This window comes from Macaca fascicularis, chromosome 10 (genome assembly GCF_037993035.2).
Source record: "Macaca fascicularis isolate 582-1 chromosome 10, T2T-MFA8v1.1".
In the NCBI taxonomy this organism is placed as follows: Eukaryota; Metazoa; Chordata; class Mammalia; order Primates; family Cercopithecidae; genus Macaca; species Macaca fascicularis.
In genome coordinates, this window is record NC_088384.1 from 97570028 (window position 1) to 97596963 (window position 26936).

Genomic DNA, 26936 nt, shown 5'->3' on the forward strand with positions numbered 1-26936 from the left:
TTCTAGTGCTATTCTCGTGATAGTTAATAAGATCTGATGTCTTTATCAGGGATTCCCACTTGTGCTTCTTCCTCATTTTTCTCTTGCCACCGCCACATAAGAAGAGCCTTTCGCCTCTTGCCATGATTCTCAGGCCTCCCCAGTCATGTGAAACTGTAAGTCCAATTAAACCTTTTTTTGTTTCCAGTTTTGGATATACCTTTATCAGCAGCATGAAAATGAACAAATACAGAAAACTGGTACCAGTAGAGCGGGGCATTGCTGAAAGATACCCAAAAATGTGGAAGTGACTTTGAAACTGGGTAACAGGCAGAGGTTGGAAGAGTAGTTTGGAAGGTTCAGAAGAAGATAAGAAAATGTGGGGAAGCTTGGAACCTCCTACAGACTTGTTGAATGGCTTTGCCCAAAATGCTGACAGAGATATGGAATGGTTTCAGAGGGTGAAAGCGCCAAACCTTGGCAGCTTCCACATGATGTTGAGCCTGAGGGTCACAGAAGTCAGGAACTGAGGTTTGGGTACCTCCACCTAGATTTCAGATGTATGCAAATGCCTGGATGTCCAGGCAAAAGTCTGCTGCAGGGGTGGGGCCCTTATAGAGAACCTTTGCTAGACCAGTGCAGAAGGGAAACGTGGGGTCAGAGCCGCCACACAGAGTCCAGGCTGAGGTGGTCTCAGATGGAGATGAGGAACTTGTTGGGAACTGGAGCAAATGTGACTTTTGTTACGTTTAAGAAATGAGACCGGTGGCATTTAGCCCCTGCCCTAGAGATTTGCAGAACTTTGAACTTAAGAAAGATGATTTAGGGTATCTGGTGGGAGAAATTTCTAAGCAGTAAAGTGTTCAAGGGGTGACCTGGGATCTGTCAAAAATATTCAGTTTTATAAGGGAAGGAAAGAATAAAAGTTTGGAAAATTTGCAGCCTACGCGATAGAAAAGAAATGTCAATTTTCTGGGAAGAAATTCAAGCCGGCTACAGAAATTTGCACAAGTAACAAGAAGCCTAATGTTAATCCCCAAGAGCATGGGGAAAATGTCTTCAGGCCATATCAGAGACCTTCATGGCAGTCCCTCCCATCACAGGCTTGGAGGCCGAAGAGGAAAAAGTGGTTTTGTGGGCTGGGCCCAGGGTCCCTGTGCTGTGTGCAGCCTAAGGACTTGTTGCCCTGTCCCAGCTGTTCCAGCCGTGGCTGAAAGGGGCCAACGCACAGCTCAGGCTGTGGTTTCAGAGGGTGAAAGCGCCAAACCTTGGCAGCTTCCACATGGTGTTGAGCCTGAGTGTCACAGAAGTCAATAATTGAGGTTTGGGAACTTCCACCTAGATTTCAGATGTATGCAAACGCCTGGATGTCCAGGCAAAAGTTTGCTGCAGGGGTGGGGCTGTCATGGAGAACCTCTGCTAGAGCAGTGCAGAAGGGAAATGTGGGGTTGGAGCCCCCACACAGAGTCCCTACTGGGTCACTGGCTAGTGGGCTGTGAGAAGAGGGCTACCATCCTCCAGGCCCCAGAACTGCAGATCCACTGACAGTTTGCACTGTGTGCCTGGAAAAGCTACAGACACTCAATGCCAGCCCATGAAAGCTGCTGGGAGGGAGGCTGTACCCTGCAAAGGCACAGAGGTGGAGCTGCACAAGACAACGAGAACCCACCTCTTGCATCAGCATGACCTGAATGAGAGACCTGAAGTCAAAGGAGATCATTTTGGAGCCTTAAAATTTGACTGCTCTGGTGGGTATCAGACTTGCATGGGCCCCCTTTGTTTTGGCCAATTAATCCCATTTGGAATGGCTGTATTTACCCAATAACTGTATCCAAATCATATCTAGGAAGTAACTAGCTTGCTTTTGATTTTACAGGCTCATAGGCAGAAGGGACTTGCCTTGTCTCAGATGAGACTTTGGACAGCAGACTTCTGGGTTAATGCTGAATGAGTTAAGACTTTGGGGGACTGTTGGGAAGGCATGATTGGTTTTGAAATGTGAAGACCTGAGATTTGGAGGGGCCAGGGGCAGAGCGATATGGTTTGGCTGTGTCCCCATCCAAATATCAACTTGAATTGTATCTCCCAGAATTCCCACATTGTGGGAGGGACCCGGGGGGGAGGTAATTGAATCATGGGGGCTGGTCTTTTCCATGCTATTCTCACGATAGTTAATGAGTCTCATGAGATCTGATGGGCTCATCAGGGGTTTCTGCTTTTGCTTCTTCCTCATTTTCTCTTGCTGCTTCCACGTAAGAAGAGCCTTTTGCCTCCCACCATGATTCTGAGTCCTCCCCATCCATGTGGAACTGTATGTCCAATTAAACTTCTTTTTCTTCCCAGTCTCTGGTATTTCTTTATCAGCAGTGTGAAAGTGAACCAATACATCCTGGTTTACCAAGCTGTTCTTGGGGCATGAGGGAGGGCTGAACTTGTTCTCCACTGTAACTTTCTTAGACTCAACAATGCTGGTCACCTCCTGGGAGATCCAGACCCCACTGAGGAAGGATCACATAGCTGGCAGGCAAGGGTTTATGTGTGAGGCCACCAAGCATGGGCAGCAGAACAGACCCTGGGCTCTCTGTGCACAGCAGAGTCACCAGGAAGACCAGAGCAAAGGTCTTCATAGCATGGGAATAGCTAATTTTTCCTCTCTCTTGCCAGGCTGCAGGGCAAGTGGCTGAGAAACAGTCTAGTCATAGATAGGAGTAGAAAACTTACAGAAAACAATCTGGATGTCCTAGGGGTGGTCCCTGCTACTAGGGATGGTCATGGTTTCCAGGGCCTACTCAGTGGGCAAATATAGGAAGTGTTTGTGTGTGCACAGTGTATATAAACATATGCATATATAAAACAAAATACATCATGAGGTCATACTGATATTTTTAGTTCAAATTATGATTGAGGGATTTTAGTTTCATCAACCTCACATTTGTATTTCTTTAACCATGTTGAAAAACTCAATTTTCAACCACACCAATATCAGTACTCATTTGATTTGTCCCATAATATAACATTTTTAGAAAACCAATACCATTACAACTCATTTAAAACATAATTACCAAAAACATGCAAGATTTTCTCTCCCCCAGCCACTTAGGGTTATATCCTGCTAAGTATGTACAGTGTTTTAAATACACACTTCAAAGTAGGTTTCTTTTCTATAGTTGCAAGGTTAGCAATCCTCAAACTACTTTCTGTTTAATCTAGGATTCAGCAAATGAGTAAAGATACTGGCGGTAGCAAAAGTAAGGGCTTTCACTGTTGGAGAAGGAAATTATAAATATGGAAAGGAGGAAAACTAAAATAAAATCTGTGGTGCTATAATGAACTGGAGGTATCAGTGTTAACTCATGGTTAGGTGTACATGTGTATTTATACACACACATACATACACATAAAGGTACAGAAATAGATATGGATATGCATGTTTATGTATGCACTTGTGTGTATACACACATATACAAATGAATGCATATATTTACACATATGCATATTTATAGTCTCTCTTTCTGTGTGTATTTCAGCTACGTCCACTGGGAGGGCCTAGAAGAAACATCATTGCAGTAGCAATGAACGCACCTAACTCCTGAATCTTGATTACTAAAAACCATTCTCTATACAACAGAGGCACAGTGTGCTAGAGAAATGGCTAACTGTAGCTAGGGCTGCGGTAGAGAAAGTATAGGATAAGTCTGAAACATATTACTGTGTCAGATGTAAGAAAGTATTCAATGAATGAGAGAGACATATGAGAATAACACTTAAAGCTTGAAGAGACTCCACTGGCTAAGTCTAGAACTATACGAACAGAACATCGAAATAAAGATAGTAACAGATTATAACTCACTACATAAAAAAAGAACCCATGTATTCATATTGACATAAATAAATGGGAGAAAAAGGGAACACTCTTTCTTATAGTAGAATGCTAACTAACCAGTTCAGAGCAACAGAAAATCACCACTTTGTAACCATCAAAGTGATGATCGATTCAGCCAAAAATAATCAATGGATGCTAAAACCAATGGATGATACTTTGATGAGGAATAGGTACAGTTCCAATTTATTTCTCCAAAATTACTTATTATTTTCAAAGGGAAAAACAGAAACTTTGTAAGTGGAGAAATCTGATAGACATCACTGTACTAAGTGATCAAAGTTACCATCATCAGACAAATGGACACCATGTTATTCCTGATGTGATATATTGAGATGGCTGTGTCAGTTCTGTGGTAGTACTAAACCTAGATCCAACCCTGAGGAAATACAGACAAATTCAAACTGAGGGACAACCTACAAAAAAAGTGGCCAGTACTCTTCAAAAGCTTGAAGGTCATAAAATAAAAAGAAAAACCGAGGAACTGATCCAGATTAATGGAGACTAAAGAGACACGACAGCTAAAGGTAATGGGTGATCCTGGATTGGATCCTGGACTGGGGAAATGACAGCTATAAAATATGTTGAAACAAATGATAAGACTTGAATATGAACTGTGGATTGGAGAACAGTATTTTTATTTCTTGATTCTGAGAACTGAACTGTGAATAAACAAGAGAAAGTCCTTGTACTGAGTGAAATACACAATGAAAGTATTTAGGGGACAAGGGGGTACAGTGCCTGCAACTTACTCTCAAATATCTCAGTCAAAAAGTGATGTCGGTATCTATACATGTACTCAGAGAAAGAAAGGGACAGAGACACAAAGGAGAGAGTGAGAAAGGGCAAAAATGATAGAGTCAATGAGGCAAACTGTAAACACAGCTGGTGAATCTGGATAAAGGGTACGCTGGAGTTGCAAAATGAAATTATATAGAAATAAAAATGTATAAACATCAAATATAGACCCTTGAAATAATCCTTTTCTGTGAGTTATATGCTATTCACTTGATACACAGCTAGATTCAATTGTTTCATTTTGCTTTTGAGTTTTAGGAATTGATGTTTCCCCCTATTAATTTAACCACACTGAAGCAGGTGGTGAAGAAAACAACTAAACTAAGCAACTTTGGCAAATAGTATTCTGATTATATACTGTAATACTAAAGCCCAAAATCCATTATAGACCAACATTATATTCTGGTAAATGTATTTTTCACAAAATATGGGTTAGCAATTCTAAAACTACTTGATGTGTATACTAGGATGAAATAAATGAGTAAATATACCGTGTTATGATAACAAGGTCCAGGCTTCATCCTGCCAGAGAAAGAAGTTACAAATAAGGAAGAGGAGGAGACTATAATGAACGCTGTGATGCCGCACTGTAATCAGAAAATTCACTATGGATGAATACATACAGAATAAATATAGCTGTGTGGTGTAAGTGCTTGTGTAAGTATGCATACATCTGCTTCCTAGCTCCATGTGCACAGAGGTTCTAGAAGCAATAACACTCCAGTAGCAGTGGGCATACCTAGTAGCCAGAGCTTGGTTTCTAAATGCTATTCTCAAGTAAAAGCAAGCAAGGATCGTTGGAGAATGGTCAATTCCAAGGCGGGGGCAGGAAAAATGTAACATGAACTTGAACATCTCATGGTGCCAGAAAGTAAGGAAGCACTCAAAAAACGATGGGAGTATGTCAAAAAAATATAGAAGCCAATGTGAAGGAGCTACCAATGGCCAAATATGAACAACTTGAAAACAAAATAGAGTAATGGATTATAAAATAAAAGAAATATCCACAAGTCAATACTGATATAAATAAATGGGAGACAAAGGACAACTTTGTTATAATAGAATTCTTATTAATAAATGTAGAAGGAATGACGAGAATAGAAAATTACCATCAGCTAAACACCATGGTAATAATTTACTGAAAGCAAGAACCATTGATGGAAGCTAAAATTAATGGACAGAAGTAGGATGAAAACCAGGATAAGAGTCTCAAAATATTCACTCAGAAGATACTAATTTTTAGAGATAAATAGTTATTTTATGGTGGAAAAACTTGGCAGATGGCACATTAACCAAGTAATCAAAGTTACATCACAAGTAATAAGATGTAGGTCATATCATGCATTCCCTGATAAAATGCACTGAGGAGGATGTAATATGATTTCTATGATACTCTTGCCTAAAATGCATAACCTCAAATCTCACCATAAGAAAACATAAGGCAAATACAAACTGAGAACTGTCCACAAAACAGCTGGTCAGTACCCTTCAAAAGTGTCAAGGTCATGAAAGATAAAGAAAGACAAAGGAATTGTTACAGACTGGAGAAGGTTAGGGAGTCCTAACTTCTAAATGGAATGTGGATACTGAGCCAAAAAAAAATATTTCTAGGAAACTGAAGGAATGAATATGAATAAGGTCTGTAGATTAGTTAAAGAGCATCATATCAATGTTGCTTTCTTGGTTTCAATCATTATACTATGGTTATATAAAATGTCAACATTAAGGGATGCTGGGTAAAGTGTACATTGGAATTCTACATAATTTTTGCAACTTTTTAAAAAGGTTAAAAAATTAATTTTGTTTTAATAATGAGGTAAAATACTTAAAAGAGTTCCAAAGTCAAATACACAAAACGGCATATTTGGAAAAACTAGTTTATTTCCCTGTCACTTCCATCCTGTTCTCTAAGGGTAACCATTTAAAAACGAAGTTTGTAGGCCGGGTGCGGTGGCTCATGCCTGTAATCCCAGCACTTTGGGAGGCCAAGGTGGGCGGATCACAAGGTCAGGAGTTTGAGACCAGTCTGGCCAACTGGTGAAACCCCGTCTCTACTAAAAATACAAAATTAGCCAGGCGTGGTGGCACGCGCCTGTAATCCCAGCTACTCGGAAGGCTGAGGCAGGAGAACTGCTTGAACCCAGGAGGTGGAGGTTGCAGTGAGCCGAGGTCACATCACTGCACTCTAGCCTGGGTGACAGGGCAGGACTCCGTCTCAAAAAAACAAAAACAAAAACACACACGAAGTTTGTTTTAGTTTTATCTTCGGTAGGGAAGGGACAGATACAAAGACACACAGCCTTTTAAGATAAACGCTAGCATACAGTACAAACTTCTTCTACCTTATTTTTTTCCCCACTTAACAATATACCCAGGGTACAATTCCATAGCAGGATACAGTGATATTGTTCATTCTTTTTTCAAAGCTGAATATACTATAGTTTGTTCAATTAGTCATCTATTGCTGAATAGAGTTGTGTAGTCTTTGGCTATTATAATTCGTTGCTGGACCTTCTTTCTGTATCTTTAGCGGCAGCAAATCTCTGCTACTGGGAGAAGGTTTGATGAATGATTCTGCAAATTAAGGAAGTGATCAAGCTAAACAATATGGTTTATGAGACCTGATTTCTTTTTCTGGCTCATATGGTGTTGAGGGTAAATTACAAGAGGGAGTTGAAAAGTTCTGAGCAAAAGTATCACGGAGGAGCCCTGCAGACACTGCTAATGGCCTTCGTAGCATCCATCTCTTTCTTGCTCACTACCAGAACCCTGATTCTTGTACAGGGCAGCAACATGTTCAACCAAAACACTCCCAACCTCCCAGGGATGGCCAGGTAACACAGTCCTAGACAATGAGGTGTAACAGAGCCTCCTGAAGATATGTGCCAAAGTTCTGCTTGCCAGTAAAATCCAATATGCCTTCTTTCCTTATTTTTCCTTTCTGGGATGGAACCAAGAGGCTGTAAACCACACATACTGAGGCCAGTAGAGCAGAAAGACAGGAAGAACCCGGGACTCCGACGACACTATGAGGTCGCCTCACTAGTCCTCAACTGCCTACCTCTGGACTTGTTAACCGAGAAAAATAAACCCCTGTTTGGAAGAGCTGAGGCCACAAGCAGCTAAATTACATAGAAATAAACATGTTCTCCCCTAAGATGACTTACCTGAAGGACAACAGGGTGAGTCCCATCACATTTAAGAGACTCATTTTACAGTCAAATCTCAAACCATTCTTTATTTTCCTAAGAGAACTTGACCAAACAAACATGAGGTAGAAAAAGAAACATTCAGAACCAGGGCCAGGAACTCAGATGAAGTTCAAAGGAAATGCATCAGCAAAGGTATAAATATAAAAACCTTTGGAGTAAAACACAATTAGGGGGCGGTGGTGCTACAATACCTGGAGAAAATTATAGAGCTCTAATGATTTGTGGGCTCACAATTTGTTATTTTTTAATACATTTGTGGTGGGCAAAGGCCAAACAGAACTGAGTAACGATGTTCTGACAATGAAAACAAACAAACAAAAAAACAAAAAAACAGGCTGGGTGTTGTGGTTCTTGCCCATCTTCCCAGCACCTTGGGAGTCTGAGGCAGGACTGCTTGAGGCCAGGGGTTTGAGACCAATCTGGGCTGTCAACATAGCAAGACCCTCTCTGAGGTTAAATCTGTCAGGTAAATAAGTCAAGAACTAGCTGAGAACAGGAAGCACAGATGAATTCACAGAATGGGAAAGGGGTGCTTTTGGGCAGCAGAAAGGAGTTAAAAAAAAAAAAAAAAAGAGGACACTGACAAGGAGAGGCAGCAGCATACTCAAAAGGAACCTGATTCATTCTGTTTAGGACTGGTGCTGTGTAATAAGTGCCTGTCCCATCCTGAGCTTCAGGGGTGCCACCTATTGACATCCCACTCTACATGGTCATACTCTTTGTTCTGTCTGGAACATTCTTCCTTCTTATCTTGTAATTTAAGATCCTTTTCATTATTTCTGCTCAAATGTCATCTTCTTAAAGAAGTCTTCCTAGACCACTCTTATCTAAATCACAGCAAAGAACTCCCATCATTCTTCTTCTTTTTTTTTTTTGAGATGGAGTTTTGCTCTTGTCGCCCAGGCTGGAGTGCAATGGCACGATCTTGGTTCACTGCAACCTCCACCTCCCAGGTTCAGGCAATTCTCCTGCCTCAGCCTCCCGAGTAGCTGGGGTTACGGGTGCCCACTCCCATGCTGGGCTAATTTTTATATTTTTAGTAGAGACAGGGTTTCACCATATTGGCCAGGCTGCTCTTCAACTCTTGACCTCAGGTGATCTATTCGCCTCAGCCTCCCAAAGAGCTGGGATTAGAGGCGTGAGCCACTGCGCCCAGCCTCAACTCCCATCATTCTTATCCCCTTATTTTATTTTCTTTGCAGTAAATATTGCTTATCTGTAATTATCTTATTTTTCCTCATTTATTGTCTGCCTATCCTACTGAAATAAAAGTGTCAGTCTGGCTCACTGGTGTCTCTCCAATACTTTAAGTAACACCTGGCATGTTCCAGTGATCAAGAGATAGTCACTGAATAAATGACTACATAGTATACTATTTGTGTATACATTTACAAATTATTACTTTCTCATAGCAAAGAAAACTCAACAGGTGCAATCCTCCAAACTCCAGACACACACACTGTCAAGAAATAGGGGATGTAGGCGGGGCGTAGTGGCTCAGGCCTGTAATCTCAGCACTTGGGAGGCTGAGGTGGGTGGGTCACTTGAGCTCAGGAGTTCAAGACCAGCCTAGGTAACATGCGAAACCTCTTCTCTTCAAAAATTACAAAAATTAGCCAGGCATGGGGCTTGTACCTGTAACCCCAGCTGTTCGGGAGGCTGAGGTAGGTGCAGGTTGCAGTGAACTGACATCGAGCCACTGCAGTCTAGCCTGGACATCATAGTGAGATTTTGTCTTCTGAAAAAATAAAATTAAATTAAAAAGATAAGAAATAGGGGGTGCAAGCAACATGGTGGCAGCAGAGTAAGAGGCACAGGGGTCCTGACCTCTCCCCCTTGGAGCAGTGTGGGTTTCCTGAGACCTCCTTCTGGCGATTGTGGAAAGGGCCTGGCTCCTCACTCTGGACTCCCAACTCACTTCCAAAATCCTGCAGACATGCAGCAGCTGCATTATCCTGTGGCTGTGCTGTTGGCCGTGACATCTGCTCCCACACTTTCTGAATTCCGCCTTCAGGGACCTTAGCAGCAGGAAGGGCACAGAACTGTGCAGCCCACCACTGTTATCTTGAACCCTCTTCAACCCTAAGGAACTCTTGCCTCCAGGTGCAAAAGGTCCCCCAGAGAATAAGAAAGAAGCAGAAGTATCATGGAACAATGGAAGAGGAAGGTGCTTATTGTCTCTGAGGGGGGCATGATACCATGTTATTCCCAAGAGGTCTGCCTTTGCCGTCAGGGGTAGCAGCAACAGTGGCCTACTTCTAAGAAGAAAGAAGATAAAAACCCAGTTTTTCATTTGTCTTTCCTTCTCAGGCTACTGTTATCGTCTTGTGTCACTTCTTAACCTTAGGTGTTATCGGAAACCTAGACAACACCTGCTGCTGCTGCTGCTGCTGCTGCTGTGCCAGGACTAAATTAGAGCCTATGTCTTCTAAATGATGGTGAGAAAAGGCGAACTGATACCCTTCAATTCTGTACACACATTGATGCTAATACAGACATATTCAAGGTTTGGGAGAGGGTGTGGCACTTACCTGACTCTAGATAAGATCTCCCCATTAAGGGGACGTAAAAATTGGTTTTCCTTTAATAGTCCAGATAAAACAATAATATTGTTAAGATCGCTCAGTGCTAACTTTAATCTCTTTTGTTATTCCTAAGTAGTATGCAGTTTCTATACTGGATCCTAATGAACCTGTGCCTTCATTTTCTGGAAAGCAAGAGGAGGAGAGGAGGATTTGGGAAGAGGAACACGATGATCTCAGCGTCCCAGTCTCCACACTCTCTCTGGATTAAATATTCTATATTTATAGCACGTGGGTGCAAGGGCAAATGCCAAGGGGCATGGGAATGTGTGTGTTTGTGTGGGGAGTGTGCATCGCTCCGTGGACAGTCTCCAGCCCTCTTGCTTTTGGAAAAACCCTTTTGCTCTCTTCCTCATCACACCAAGCAAGCAAGAACCTTGCTCCATCTCTGTGGGAGACACAGAATTTGGAACTTCCTCTATCACATCTTTTTTATAGCCCACCAGTCCCACTCACTAACAGCCATTCTTCTAGTCCCCTGTCCTAAAACTGCTCTACATTCCTCAATTCTTTCATCTCTACCGAGACATTAAAAAAAAAAAAAAGGATGATTCCTTCTGAGTTGTACAAATGTTCTCTCTCACGCGGTAACCTTTTGCTGCATTCTCCATACGAATTCCCACCCTGCATCTTCCACCTTGGATCTTCCGCAGTGCTGGTCTTCTTCATTTCTTCATTCAGGCTGAGCATTAGAGGAAGTTCAGAAACTGACTCAACACACTAATAAAGTTCACACTATCCAATTTCAGTTTGGACTTCACTGCTATTCCTTAATTCATCTCTTGCCAGCTCCCCAGCAGTGGACATTGAGAACAGCTACTCCAAAGCTTCTCCCTTCATCCAAGACCCTCATTCTGGACAGCCTCACCCAACCTCTCTGGATGCTACACATATAAATCAGTCACCTCAGATGACTTCGCCTTCTCCACTAGGTTTGAATATTCACTCCACTAGGTTCTTGCTTTTCCCATTGGCACTGCACCTATTCAATTGGTAATATTTAGACTTCACCTCGGTGAAGCATGGTCATTCCAAAATCTTTGCCTCTGGCCATGAGCCGTTGCCAGCCCCATGCTTCCACTGATCCTCCTGGATATCCCTTTAGGAATGTCCAGCCAGGTGTTCTCAAACTGGCCATTCAACTTTGGTTTCCTGTGCCATTATTCTCCCAGCTGCCATGCCTCACAGTCAGGTGAGCATCACAAAGAAGCAGAGAACTTTATAACTGTCAAGGACTTAAGAAATCATGTTTTGGGGTTGGCAAAAATCTGAAAAGGGCCTGATAGTAAATATTTTAGGTTTTGTTGGCTATGAGGTCTCTGTTGCAACTACTCAACTCTGCCACCATAACATGAAAGCAGCCATAGATTATATACTTACAAATGGGTTAGATTATATTCCATTAAAAGTATTTTTAAAAACAGGCAGCAGGCCAAAAGGCAATCATTTTCCACCCCTTAATCTGTATCATTGTTGTAAGTAAGTTCTTGATAATGAGCTGATCAAATATTAGTTTTTGCTTATTATTATTTTAGTGTTCAATGTGTTACTCCTTTAAAAATGGGTTATTCATTATATTTAGCAACTCATTTTCAGCCACCTTTTCACCAGTAGAAAGATGGTAAGCTAGTTATAATCACTGGTTTTCTTTGAGGTTGCATGTTGAACATAGTTTACTTTATGATGTATAACATGAAATATTTTCAGAGTTTTGTTTTTGTTTTTTTTTTTGAGACAGAGTCTTTCTCTGTCGGCCAGGCTCGAGTGCACTGGCGCAATCTCAGCTCACTGCAAGCTCCGCATCCCAGGTTCACGCCATTCTCCTGCCTCAGCCTCCTGAATAGCTGGGATTACAGGTGTCCGCCACCACGCCCAGCTAATTTTTTTTTGTATTTTTAGTAGAGATGGGGTTTCACCGTGTTAGTCAGGATGGTCTCAATCTCCTGACCTTGTGATCCTCCTGCCTCGGCCTCTCAAAGTGCTGGGATTACAGGCATGAGCCACCATGCCCAACCATTATTTTCAGAGTTTTAACCATCACTAACTTAATAATTTAAAGCACTAGTTTTCAACTAATAGCCTGCTTTCTTCAAACACAAGTTTATGTGGAAACTCATTAAATGAAAAAGACAAAGGGCCGGGCGCAGTGGCCGACACCTCTAATTCCACCACTTAGGGAGGCCAAGGCGGGCGGATCACCTGAGGTCAGGAGTTCAAGACCGACATGCCCAACATGGCAAAACCCCATCTCTACTAAAAATACAAAAATTAGCCAGGCATGGTAGCAGGCCCTTGTAATCCCAGCTACTCAGGAGGCTGAGGCAAGAGAATCGCTTGAACCTGGGAGGCAGAGGCTGCAGTGAGCTGAGATCGTGGCACTGCATTCTACTCTGGGGGAATAGAGCGAGACTCTGTCTCAAAAAAAAAAAAAAAAAAAAAAAAAAAAGAGAGAGAGAGAAAGAAAAAGACAAAGTAGCAACTCTGTAGGAGTGGGTGGGTAGAGAAGAAGCCCAGATACCCATTGGCTTAGTGCCCTCTTCCCTGCATCTCTTCTCTTGCAGTATCCCCTAGAGTACCTCTTGAATCCTGTCAAACAGCAGGCTCCAAACTTCTTTTGATCAATCACCTGTATTATGAAAAAGGTTTTGAGCCACCCACCCACCGTCTTCACCACATACCCATAATCATCCTAGTATTAGTAAATATCTCAAGATATATAAAATATACACTTTAGATGAAGTTCATCATCAATGATATTGACTGTAAATCTATATTCCAAATAGTCTTACTGACAAGTTAGAATCCTTTTTGGCTGACTTCACATCCCATATAGTTAAAATGCCATTGTTTTTACTTTGATACAGGGTTGATGAAGAACTCCAAACAGGACCCTGCCATTTTCTTGCTTGTTTATGTTAGCTTTTAAAAAATGTATCAACTCCAATCTTTGCAGTAATCTTTTAAAGCCACAGGTTATTTAGTTTGGCTAAAACCAGAAAATAGAATCCATGAAGCCACTTAACTGGACACATATACACTCTAACGTGTTGCACTGTGTGGAGAGCAAAGGAACTAGTAAGGCTGTCCCTGTTGCCCCTGCCACGCCATGGAACTTCCCCACCCCTCTGGGTTAACTCGTTTACTGTACATGAAACATGACCGTCTTAACGAACAAACTGAGTGAAAATGCCCGAATCATCTACATATCAAGAATTAGAGAATTAGTCAAGCTTAATATCTTTATTTCTGATAATAATAATAATTAGTAGTTCTAGTCTGTATCTGGAGGCTACCACTGTCAAACATCATTTGATTTAATGGAAAGAACCACACTCTCTAATTAGTCAGAAGGGTTGACATTTACTTTTCATTCAGTTTCACCCCCTGACCAAGGCCCTAAGCCTGTCATCCAGCTGACACCACAGCATTAAGCATCATGGATGCTCTGTAGCCAAGCCAGGCCCTATCATGATGTTCTGGGATCCAGGGCAGCTAAGGTAAAGAGCAATCATCCTAGTGGTTACCTGCAAGTCATTTTGTGGGTTCCAGTCAGAATCAAATATGATGCAGGTATCAGCAGCTGTGAGATTGATCCCCAGGCCTCCCGCTCTGGTGCACAGAAGAAAGACAAAGCGGTCTGAATCTGGCTTACAGAACCGGTCGATGGCTGCCTGGCGCAGGTTTCCCCGTACTCGCCCATCAATTCGCTCATAGGTGTATCTGAGGGGACCCAAATGAACGAAAGCCCAGGCGTTAATCATGACTTCAATGGAGAACAGCACAAAATGCAGGAAGCTGTTGACTGGTGGCCTTAAATCCCTCACGTCTAAATTTGGACTAAATGACAGCAGTCTAGAAGGAATCCCGCCCCTACATATGCAGCAGGGCACTTAAAACTGTATTGCAAAATGTCCCCCTCTCAAAACAAAACAAAAAACCAAAACAAAGCAAAAAAACCCAGCTGTAAACTAAGGACTAGAAGAATTAAATCATAAAATACTGATCCCCATAGCCCAAGCAACTTACTCTCTCAAGCATTTCCCAGTTTATACTTGTACTAAATCTAATCATAAGACCAGGAAAAACAAACAAAAGCCTTTCCCATCTACTTTGAGTAGTGCTCATAAAAAGGACTGAGTTCTCATCAGTTTCCAGCTACTTTAGGGTAAACCAGAAATGGTAAGATTACACTGTGAGGCAGTCCTTTTATGCCATTTCTAGCCTACCAAGCTCCTCAAAGCTTTGGAGGTACACAGCAAAACCTCCAAGTTTATAGCTGAAACCAAGGTCTTCCGGGCAGTATATTGCCAAGTATAAATCACAGGAAAGGAAAGGTTTTTGAGGTGTGTGTGTGGGGTAGGGGTGAAGGAACTGATGAATAGTAAGAGGAAAATAAAGTAAGAAAGTAAAGCTGAATATCATTGAGAAGGTATACACCTGTGTGGAAAATCAAGAAACAGGGGTGGAGTGCATGGTAGAAGTAAGGGTAAAAGGAAAGAGAATAAGAAATGAAACTGCTAAGGGAACATATTACTCATGTCCATCTAGAGGGAAAACAGAAGGGACCTTTTTTATGTTGGAGATCATGGGATTAACACAGAATATAGCAGCAATCTGGACAGCTGCTGGGCGTCTTATTCTTTTCTTATTTACCCCTGACAACATATGAATTAACAAGGGGAATGTTACTTTGGGCCCAATTTTGACCTATAAACCTGAAATGGTTAGTGAAGTAGAAGTAATAGGAAACTTGTGAGAAAAGAACCAAATCATCCCAAACCGACAACAGCCAAGATCATGAATCCTGGCAAAATCCTATCAGCAGACAAGAATTTGGGAAATCAGATCTCTAAAACTTACATAAATAAGCAGTAAGAAAATAAGGATAGATACCCTAGGGGTAGATAATTCTGTGTGAGGATGGCTTTGGAAAACTAAATCTGGCAATATGATCTTGACTTCCTTGAAGAAAAGAAAAAACCATGTAAAGAAACCACCCAAGGAAATGCACATGAAGAAACCTGACCAACTCAGACTTATAAGGGACATGTATAAAGTAAAGAAACAAGTCTGAAAATGCTGTCTCCCTTTTACAAAGCCACAATACAACAATACCTAAAATTAAGGGTACAATTTTTGTTTCGTCTTTATTTAAAATTATAATACACTCAAGAATAATAAATGAGAACTTCAGCAGGAAATGAAATGGGTGGTGGTGATAGGATTTCATGAAGGCAGACTAAAAGGATTTTGTGTCATAGACAAAGGCTAAGGATTAGATGTCTGAATTCTATAGATTAAATTATCACCATTATTCATAACGACCACAATAATAATATTAGCAGCAAGTTCTTAAGTGTCAGTTCTGTGCCAAACCCTGTGGTACATGCTTGGTATACATCATTACATTTAATTCTCACAATAATCCTATGAGGTAGTTTCTATTATCATCCTCATTTTACACTGACAAAAACCTAAAAACAGAACAAAACAAAAATTTATACAAGTAAAATATCTTGCTCAGTCCTCCAGCTGGTTGAGCTAAACTCACATCCATTTGACTTACAGCTTTCACACTGTACCTTACATTTCAATGCATTAGGACAGAAAGGTTTTCCTAAACAATAAAGAGGAGAAATGGAGAATACATAAGGGACACTAGTAAACTTTGGAAGCTTGTAACTCTAACAGGAGGTGGAAACACAAACTATAACTGGTATCAAAACGTTTTTGATAAATCAATGCTCAGAGGATCTGTAACAGTTACAGAAGTTTAGCCATGTATGTGATGCAATAGAGGAAGCACAATACTTGGAGTCAAAAACCGGGTTGAGATTCAATTAAAGAACAGCCATTTACCCTCCTCCACCCTCCACCACCATCACACATATGAATGATTAATGCTGCAGGGACAGACTCCATGCTCTTTGAAAAGACACCCCTAGTCATCAGATAAGAGTTAGATACCACATGGATCAGAGTGAGGCTGGGAATTAGCACAGCCTTAAGGGGGAGGGGAAATCAATAGACAGTGATGATACAGCTCAGCCATTACCTAGGGAAAACGTTCCCATAAAATTAGATAAGTGTTTTTCTGTATTAATAATGTAACAACACTTTCAGAACTTTTAGAACAAGATGAACAGAATAATTCCCTATCACTTGTTTAGTTTTCAGGGAGTGCTCTCAAAGAACGCAAAACTTAAAAAAAAAATTGAATTACTTGAGCTCCTCCCTCACTTCTGAGCCAGATCCTCTGGCCATGCCCTCATTCCTATATCAGAGTCTGGCATGAAATCATACGGGAACAAAACCAAACTGACAGCTGGAGAGGCAAAGAGGCTCAAGAACAAAGAAAACCTTGAGGGCAAATAAGTCTGAATGAAGAAATCAGACATCATAAAATTTTCCACACTGAACTTCAGCACAGCAATTAAGTCTCTGCGACAACTGTATTTTTAAGAAGATCCCTAGGAGCTGATATGGTTCAAACTGTAATTCTGAGTCACTATCAAATACTATCAAATATCAACAAGCAGCAGGTGGCACTCTGGAAAAAACCTCTATGTGACTGGCCTGGAGCAGACTGGTAGGGAGTGGACTGACATGTTTTTGGCACAAGAAATGTTGACTTTAGAAAGGCCTGAAGGGAAATGAACAACTTTCTGGTCTCCCAGCAATAATCAACTGGAAAACATGAAGAATTAATTTTAAAAAAGGAAAAAAAAAAAAAAACCCAACACAAAAAACCACTCACAACAGTTACAAGCATATAAAATACTTAGGATTTAATTCAGTAAGAAATATGAAGGAATGGTAACATAACACTAAGGGGCTACGCTTTGTTCACCATTATGACTGTAAGTTCTAGCACAATGCAGACACTTTATAAATATTTACTGAGACAACAGTGTATATGAAGAACCCAAGTTAAGTGTAGTGAAAAGCATGTTCTTTGATTTTGCAAAGATGTCTAAAAAAAAAAAAAAGCTAAAAAAATCCCAACACACGAATATATGTATATATAAACATGTAAATGTGTATGTATGTATACATACATCTATGCATACACATTTTTCTGGAGTTAGGGGCTGGAGCAGACAGAGACAGATAAATAAGTCAGGTATGGTGGCTCACTCTTGTAACCCCAGCAGTTTGGGAGGTCAAGGCGGGAGGATCACTTGAGGCCAGGAGTTCAAGAGCAGCCTGGCCAACATAGTGGAACTTCGCCTCTACAAAAAAGAAAGAAAAATTAGACAGGCATGGTGGCCAATGTGTCTATCGTCCTAGCTACTCAGGAAGAGCAGGTCGGAGAATTACTTGAACCCATGAGTTCAAGGTTGCAGTGAGCTTTGATCATGCCACTGCACTCCAGCTTGTGAGACACAGCAAGACCCTATCTCTAAATATAAATAAATAAATAAATAATTCTCAAGTTAATCTGGAATACTAAATGTGCAAAGGAATAAAACTACTGATCAAAAGAACAGAAAGGCTAGACATATATCCAGTATATATAATATCTCCCTATATTTCATAGAATTTTATGAGTGAGGGAAATAGACTATTTTAATAAAGAGAAAATTAGAAGATTCAATATATTTGGAAATAAACGAAAATCAGACTTCGAGTATATGCCATTTACCAAAATTACAGAAGGGCTAAAGACTTAAATGAGAAAAGAAAATATCAAATAATCCAGTTAAAGATTATGAATTAACATACACATTTAATTCTTTGATCTCTCCAAACCTCTAGTAAAATGACAGTAAAGGATTTTTAAAAAAAGGTATAATCCCTTCCCCAAATAAATACACCAAAAGAACAGAAGTGATAAAATTCTGGAATCTGGAAAGTCGTATTTGATTTGAAGAAGGCAGAATCCCAGGCAAGACACAACCTAATTTAATAGTGCAGAACATCTGACGGGATCAAACATTGGCGGCACTAGGTTCCCCTGAAAGCAGCAACACAAAGAGTCTAAAAACAGGGAAACTGGTGGAATATTTGCTGAAGTATTTACTTAGCCTCTAGATCACCTACCCCCGCCTTGAAGAGGGTAAAATAAAAGATCTTGATCCTCTCTACTCTAGAAGATACTAACCACAGTTAAAAGTGAATGTGCCACGCTGAAAAGGGGAAGAGAGACAGAAATAGTGAGAGTCCTTACTCTTTCTCACCCCTCCCCCACAATTAGCTCTAAATACAGTCAAGTTTCCACCTATAGGCAGGGGAGAGTAAGAGGCACAGGACCTCAAAATGCTGATACAGGAGGGTCCCCAATGAAAATGGTCCAGCCAGATGCACAGTGCTCACATATGGAAAGTGAAGTGCACAGTCAACAAGCCTTGCTCACATACTCAGAGCTTCTGGTTGGCTCCACAGTGCCCCCCATCTTGATGGCCTAAGATATCAGACATGAGGCTGATACGAAACACACAGCCCCTGCTTCTGGTAAGGAGGGGCAATGTCCTAACACACCAACCCTCTAGCAAATGACAAATTCTGGACAAACTATAAAACCAAAATGAATGAACAGAAAAACCTGAGGGCACTGGCGAGTTAACAAAAGCAGACAGATCTTGGAGAAGAATAGAAATTTGTGGTTTCAGCTAGAGGAGAGGCCACAATTATGGTGGCAAGATGTTGATCAGCTGTAACTGATAAAAGTTGTTGTCTTTCTGACACACATGAGGGGAAGATGCCTGGGGCAACTAAGACTGCCAGAGAGTGAGAGGGGATCCCCAGAAAGCAGAGAAATAGAGATGGGAGCTCCAAACTCTGGGTATAAACTCTGCCCAAGTTTGTGGCTGACTTCTGACTCACACTTGCTCGGGGCTGACTGTGGTAGTCTGAAATGGAACTACTGTCTACCGGAGACATTGACAGAGTTTGTACTTTGAGGATAACCTAGTTAGCTGCTTCCAAATAAAACCCATCAACATCTTCAGAGCACTGTAACAGAATCCTCAAGCTCTAAAACATACTATTCACTAGGTCTAGGGAAAAACTCAGTTATTCTCATTCTCAAGGGAACAGAACAGATGTCAACGTCAAACCTACAATGTTATAATTCAGACAAGAACTTTAAAGCTGCTATTATGCTTATGCTTAATGAAGTCAAGGAATGTTAAGTCATGAATAAAAATATAAGAAAACTCAGCAGAGAAACAAAGCGTTAATAAACATAGAACTAAATGGAAATTTTAGAACTAATAAATAAATAAAGCATAGAGTGTGCTTAATAAGCATGATGGAGATGATAAAGAAAAGAGTCAGTGAACTTGAAGATAGATAAAAGAGAGAGAAAAAGGATTTTTTAAAAAACAGAGCCCATGGACTTGTGGGGAATATCTGAAGGTCAAATAAACAGGTAATTAGTTTCACAAATAACCAAGAGAATGGGGCAAAAACAAAAAGAAATTGAAGAAATAGTGATCAAAAGCTTCTCAAATTTGATGAAAGACATACATTTACAAATTCAAGAAGCTCAGTAAGCAGGATGAATCCCAATGATCACAGTTAAACTGCTGAAAACCAAAAATTAAAAGAAAATCTTAGAAGCAGCCAGAATAAGTCAATGTATTGCACACAGGGAGCAGCAACGTGAATGACTGCAGAACTTCTCATAAGAAATCACAGGGGCCAGGGCACAGTGGACTAACACTGTAAAGAGCTGGAGGGGGAAGAAAAGGAAAAAAAAGTGAACCTAAAATTCTAACATGAAAGACAGATATAAACAAATGGGAAAAAATATGACTTGGAGAAAACAGATGAAGATAAAAAAATTCTATCATGATTAGCCTTAGAAAGACAGGAGAAGACACTGTCCTTGTGAAATAATGGTGCTATTAAAAATAGAAAAATTACAAAAAATGTTCTGTGAAATTAAAAAATATAATTATAGTGAAAGATAAAGTCAAGAAAATTCCCCAGCATGTGAACTTAGATTTCAGATGGGAAAGATCTTTTTAGTATCCAGCACCAATGAAGCAATTCATTATAAAATTTCACAGGACTGGGGACAAAGAGAATACATAAAAACTTCTAAAAAGAACAAACATAACACATAGACAGACTAATAATTCTAAGGGCTTTGAACTTCTCAATGGTAACCCTGGAGGCTAGAAGACAGTGGATTAACACCTTCAAAATTCTGCAGGGAAATGATTTACAACCTAGAATCTCAAATCCTGCGAAAAGATTCCTTAAGAATGAGAGCAGAGTAAAACAGTTTCAGACCATGTCTCAAAATTTACTTATCATTCACCCTTTCTCAGGAGCTCCTGGAAGAGGTGCTCCAACATGGAATCCACCAACAAGAAGATCTGATTTAAGAGGAAAAAAAAGAAAGCTGTCAGCATGAGAAAGAAGGCAGATCACAGCTGACAACTGTGTACTCTGTGGGGAACAGCAACAGGCCAGGCAGGAGCAGGTCAGGAGGCCCCAGAAGATATGGCCTAGAGAAGAGGAAACTGATGTGTTGGAACATAACCAGAGGGGATTTAGACAACCAGGGTAAAGTTTGCTGCTGAATTATAATAGGTGTATAGAAAAATAAGCAATCAAAAAGATAATTTTTAGTTTCAAAGAAAATAAAAACTGTACAAGAATGAAAATTAAACAGCACATGACATAGCTCAGCTGTAATTTCACATTTTCATAAGTCATAATAAACAACAAATATTAACCTAACTCCAAGTATTATGTGGCATACTGGGAAGATGAGAGGACAGGGAGTTGTATACATGATGGTATGAGGAGCAGTGAAAGAAGCCTAAACATTCATCTTCCACAGTGAGAACAGATAATACCTACAACTGAAAAAACCAAGATATTACAACTAATAGCATTATTTAGATACAGCTATAAATACCAAAAGAAATAGCATAAAGAGTTGAAAGTAAATGCTTCTGGGATATGAGAAACTGGCGGAAGGTGGAGGGTGAATCAGCACATAATTTTTCATAATTGTAACAGAATGACATGGCTTTTCAAATCATGTGCATGTACAACTTTAATGAAAATAAAAACTAAACTAAAAAGAGAAAGACAATGATAATATTAAGGCCAGAAGAACCCTGTTGAATGCAACTTGGGTGAAGAAGCCATAAACATGAAAAGAAGGGCTGGGTATGGTGGTGTATGCCTATAATTCAGCTACTCAGCAGGCTGAGATGGGAGGACCACTTGAGCCCAGGAGTTTGAGGCCGCAGTGATTGACCCACTGTACTTCATCATCTTAGGTGACAGAGCGAGACATTGTCTCAGAAAAAGAAAAAGTATATATATATATAAACATACTTCAGAATATTTATATGGGTCTCACGATTAAGATGAGAGAGAAGTCTTTTAAAGCACATTAATTTAAGCTTAGGTTTAGGCCTAAAAAAGGATTTAAAGTTGTTTTAAGACAAAGATTTGACTACTATAAAATTTAGGACATCAAAAAATAAAATAAATGAAAACCCATACTCATAAATAAAATTAAAGAACAAAAACAACACTGGGGAAAGTTTTTGCAACATGTTCTCAAGTAAACAAATAATTCTTATAAATTAATAAACAAAAAGTCAAAGACCAAGAGAAAAATGCAGGAAAAACATCAATCCACAAAAATGAAATACGAATAACTAATAAATATGAAAAAATACTCATTCTCATTAGTAATCACAATTACAAATTAAAGAGATCATAATTTTGAAATACTGAATTAGCAAAGATTAAGAAGTAAAAACAATATTGATCAGAATATGAAAAAAAGCATTCTCATACGATATTTCAGAAATGAATATAAATAAAACACTCTTAACTAGAGGGCATTTTGTAAACACTGAGTGTATCAAATGTTTTAAAAAATGTGCACTGACATTTATCCTAAAGAAATAACTGGAAACATTCATAACTACTTAAAAGGGATATTGATTTATAGAGTCCCTTAAAATGCTGAAAAATTGGAAATGTTTAAAATAGAGTATCATGTAGATCATTAAAATTTTGTTGTAGAAAAACAAAAAAATTTCATAATATATTAAATAAAAAATGACTTACAAAGTACAATGTAGAACAGCACTGCAATTCAAACAATAAAGCTAAACATATTTATGCAGAAAGAACAGACTGAAAAGACAACCCTCAAGATGAATGGGGAATTGTGCAGGTGGTAGTGTTACATGTTTCCACATTTTCAAGAGAAGCTATAATCTTAAGTAATTTGAACACAAAATGAGCAATAAATAATAAAGAGAAAATAGCATAAAAGAGAGCTAAAGACTTCTGTACTTACCAAAAGTCTGTTATATACACCATTACTCATTTTGGGGGGTTCTTTTTAAAAAATCTGCAAACTAATAGTTGTACATATTTTAAAGAGTAAGATAATATAAGAAGCAAGTGCTCTGGCAATGGGCTCCTAATCTACAGTGAATTCAAAGCTACAAAACTGCTTTACAAGTTTTGATTTATTCATGTAATACAAGTTTCAAGAATCCTTTACATAGAAATCTCTCCTATACAGCTCTGATGAATTATTTTATTGTCTAATCAGACTTTGAAGAATTATTTATGTTATATTCAATGTCAGCATAGCCATAGTTTAATTTGTCATTTCTTTTAATCCTCTTGCTATAAAGTACATGTACAGGGGCAAACAGAATGTTAAAGAATAAGAACATCTGTTAAGACACCCGAGATTTGCTATGAAAACAAGATTTTCTTTAGACTTAGCAATGCCTAGGCTACCAGTTTCTATAACCTTGGAAGTCTTTTATCATTAAGAATGCATTTTTAAAAACTCATTTATCATCTTCAGATCACTGATGTGTCACAATGACTGAAAATCTAAGGTAATACATGTGAGGTAATAAATGTAGTTCCCATACAGAATCCAAATAACCCACACAGCACCACAGACTTTTTATTTGCATGAGGAATGGAACTTAGATTCAAGGAATTATAAGAGTATGAACAAGAAAATAAATTGGGATGCCATAGCCAGTGCATCATAAAACCTTAGAGGGTTTGCTGAGAAAGGACATAAAATATCCCCAAATTCCTTCTCTGTGAGTTGCCAGTTTATGCTCTTTTAGAAATTTGATATAGTGATGATTTCCAGGATATATTTCTTTCACCATTATTAAGCAACAAAAATGTAAATACATGATTTTCCTAGACTTTTCTAATGTTATTTGGATTGTTTCCTCCAACTAAAGTGAATATAAATAAATATGTGGAATTTTTTTTTAAAGCAAAGCAAGGACTCTACATCATAGGTCATGAAATTTACTCTTGACAGTTAAACTTGGGTCCATTTGGTCATAAAATTTAACTCTGAATTTCAGTCAGTCTTTAAAAGGAGATTCCTTTTCTCCATTTTTGAATGTCTTCTTGTGTTTAAACAACATTTTTGAATGGATCAAAAAAAAAATATCAAAGAAAAGGAACTGTCCCAGTGTTGAATGCAGGGCTTTGACACAAGTCTCACCTTCTCTGGATGAGGTAATCTTCCAGGATGTCGAGGCAACGCACCATCTGGGAGAAGATGAGTACCTTGTGGCCACCCGCAATCAGCTTAGGGAGTAGTTTATCAATCAGCACAAGCTTCCCTGCTGCCTGAATCATGGCCTGCAGCTGAAAGTCAGGGGCATCAGGGCTGTGGGTTTTTCGGAAATCTTCTAGAATTTTCTCCTCTGCTCCTGAAAAGGAATGGAACAAAACTATTCCCTGGACAGAATATAAGGATAAAGGTTGTACTCTGCTTTACAGATCCTGGGAAAAATGAAGTGAATTCTTAGGTCCTAGACCAGCAGTTCAGTGAGGAGATGCTGGGTGCACGTTGGTCTGTCCCTTCAGCAGAGGGCTCTGCAGTGGCAGCAGGAGAGAACGCGGGTGCTCCACTCTCCTGGGAAGTCTCACCAAGTAGAGTGAGGATCTGAGATACCAAGTCCTAAGCTGACTCACCCAAGAAACCTTCCCAGACAAGAAGGACTTTCACACCTCTTGACATCACAAAGACTATAAGATAATCCAAGCCACACTGTGATTTTAAAATTTCTCAAAAAGTTTCATTGTTAAAAAAAAAAAATCCTCCCAACATTTTCTCTAACTAGTTTGGTTAACTGTTAATTTGTCTGCAGAGAGTTTTAATGTCATTGCAGCATTTTCACTGATTCAGCTAAGTAACACATTTTCCTGTCCCCAAGTAGAAAGTGTGTGCCAGACTTTGAACAAATAAAGGGCAGCAAACTGGTGAGTGATATCCCTTTCCTGCCCAGCAGAGTACATGCTGTGCGGCAGCGTGTTGGCAGAAGTTAAGTTCAAACCTTGGCTCTTGGTCCTTAGTAGCTATACTGCTTAGGCAAATCCATCAAGCTCTCTGAATCTCAGTTTTATACTCTGTAAAAAGGTGAGAATGCATACATGCTAGCAGATAATGAAAATTCAATACACGAGTTATTTGATTATCATTAGCTTCTGGCAGAGGCCATGGCAGTCCTGAGTAACTTCACAGTGCCCCTGACTCACCATTGATCAGGTAGGGATGGTTACAGCACTTCCTCAGCTCCATCATGGTGTTGATGAGATTGGGCATGTTGTGCTGATTTGCCCCCTTGGTCAGGAAGGAAAAGTTCTTCTCGAGGATGGCACGGTAGTACTTTTTCTGGATATTGGTTAGTTCCACCTCAATGATCGTCTCTTGTTTGGGAGCAAGGTTCTTTTCCACATCATCTTTCAGCCGTCGAAGCATCATTGGTTTTAGGATAGACTGCAGTTTCTTTACCTGTCCAGGGAAATGAGACCTATTTACCTACCTCAATCCTGATTTAACGATTACTGGGGTATTTCAACCTTCACTCTTATTTCTTGAACATTTACGCATAGTACTGTGGTAGTAGACTAATAGAAAGATCACGATTGACCCCTGAAAATGGGGCTTATAATAGTACTGAAAGGGAATTATGGATATGATTTTAATTTACCAGCAATTACTGAGAATCTAGTGGCAATCTCAGAAGATAAAAAGGGAGAAAGGTATAAAAGAGTACTTATTCTCTAGGATGGAGAAAACACGTCTCTCTGTCATTCTTTCTCTAATACACACACCACATGCACAGTAATTACCTGAAGAATATTTTAAATTATGTTAGAAGGTATGAGTGATATATTACAAAAGAAACTTAGACGCTGAGAGAACGGAGTAAGTAGAGATGATCTGGAAAAGAATTCCTCCTATACCTTTTAAGTAACAAAAGCAGCATACATGTTTGGGTGTAGCAGTATGTAAAGAATTAATGTTATAGGTGACATCTGTTCTATCATGGAATCTGTCACATCAGGGGCACTTTAAGTCTGATGGTGTTCTTTGCTACAACTTGTCTGTTCTTCCCCTAAAAGCACAGGCCTGGACAGCAGATCTTTATGCAACTGACTGCACCAGCAAGGTAACTTGTTCCTCCTCCCAGTGAGACAATGACAGACTAAGGGATTCAAAGTCCAAGAACCTGAGTTAACCTGGAGCTAAAACATGATACCGGTAAGATTAACTCTGGCGGAAAAACAAAATAAGGGAAGATGAAAGTGCAAAAGAAATCAAGTTTCAAGTCAGAAACGGCTGTTCAAAAATTTTAAAAGGGGTACACTCTGCATAAATAAGTTGTGTGCTGCAGGACTGCTTCCTGAAGAAATACAAAGTGATTTACAGAGAGTGATTCAGAAGAGTTACTTACAAAAGCAGATTTTAGACAATGATGAACATGCTTTATTTTGGAAACAGATGCTTTCCAGAACTTTTATTTACTGTGTTTTAAAATACAGACATCTCATAGAAGCAGAGATTAGAGTGGTGGTTACCAGGGACTGGGGGGTGGGGCGGGGTAGGGAGGTATTGTTCAAAAGATAGAAAATTTTAGTTAGATAGGTGGAGTAAGTTCAAGAGATCTACTGAACAACATGGTGACTACAGTTGATAACAATGTACAGTATTTTTGAAGATTGCTGAGAGTGGATTTTGAATGTTCTCACAAAAAGCATTTAAAAAACAAAAACAGTGCTAATTAGCTCTGTTTAGCCATTCCACTATGTATACATATTTCAGAACATATTGTACATGATCAATACATATTTTTGTCAATTAAAAATACAGAAAGCCAAAAAATTTAAAAATAATTAATTATATAAAAATAAATATTAAAGATAAAATATCAAATAAAATATTTGATGTAATTTGTATGGTTTTCTCCTACCTAACTCCAATCTTAAACTTAATCTTTTTATGAGACTTTCATTTTACCAACGAAGGGTACTTAGAAATCTAATCCCCCATGTGGGTAAGGAATTACTATATAAGAACCTAAAGGGAAAAGACTCAGCTAGCTGATTGTTAAAGATAGGGTCAAATGTCAATCTGCCACATGCTGGGTTCAGCTTTTGCCCTTCACTTGGCTCATACCTTGAATCATTTAGAGTTTACTATATGCCAGACATTGT

At 39.5% G+C, this 26936-nt stretch overlaps 1 protein-coding gene across 12 annotated transcripts in view; it reads right to left on the minus strand.

Moving 5' to 3' along the window:
* CHD6 (chromodomain helicase DNA binding protein 6) overlaps window positions 1-26936 on the minus strand; it is a 211987-nt gene that overhangs the window by 58219 nt on the left and 126832 nt on the right. For 11 of the 12 annotated variants that reach the window (XR_012419397.1, XR_012419398.1, XM_065523165.2 and 8 more), the window contains 3 exons: window positions 24975-25230; window positions 23935-24145; window positions 13976-14171 (listed from right to left, as the gene is read on the minus strand). Coding sequence is in view for 9 of the 12 variants with exons in the window: in XM_065523165.2 (XP_065379237.1) it covers window positions 13976-14171; window positions 23935-24145; window positions 24975-25230 (663 nt within the window). In the remaining 3 variants the exon portion in view is untranslated. Of the gene's footprint in view, window positions 1-13975; window positions 14172-23934; window positions 24146-24974; window positions 25231-26936 lie in introns of those variants that run through there. The other variant, XM_074005360.1, reaches the window with a different exon arrangement.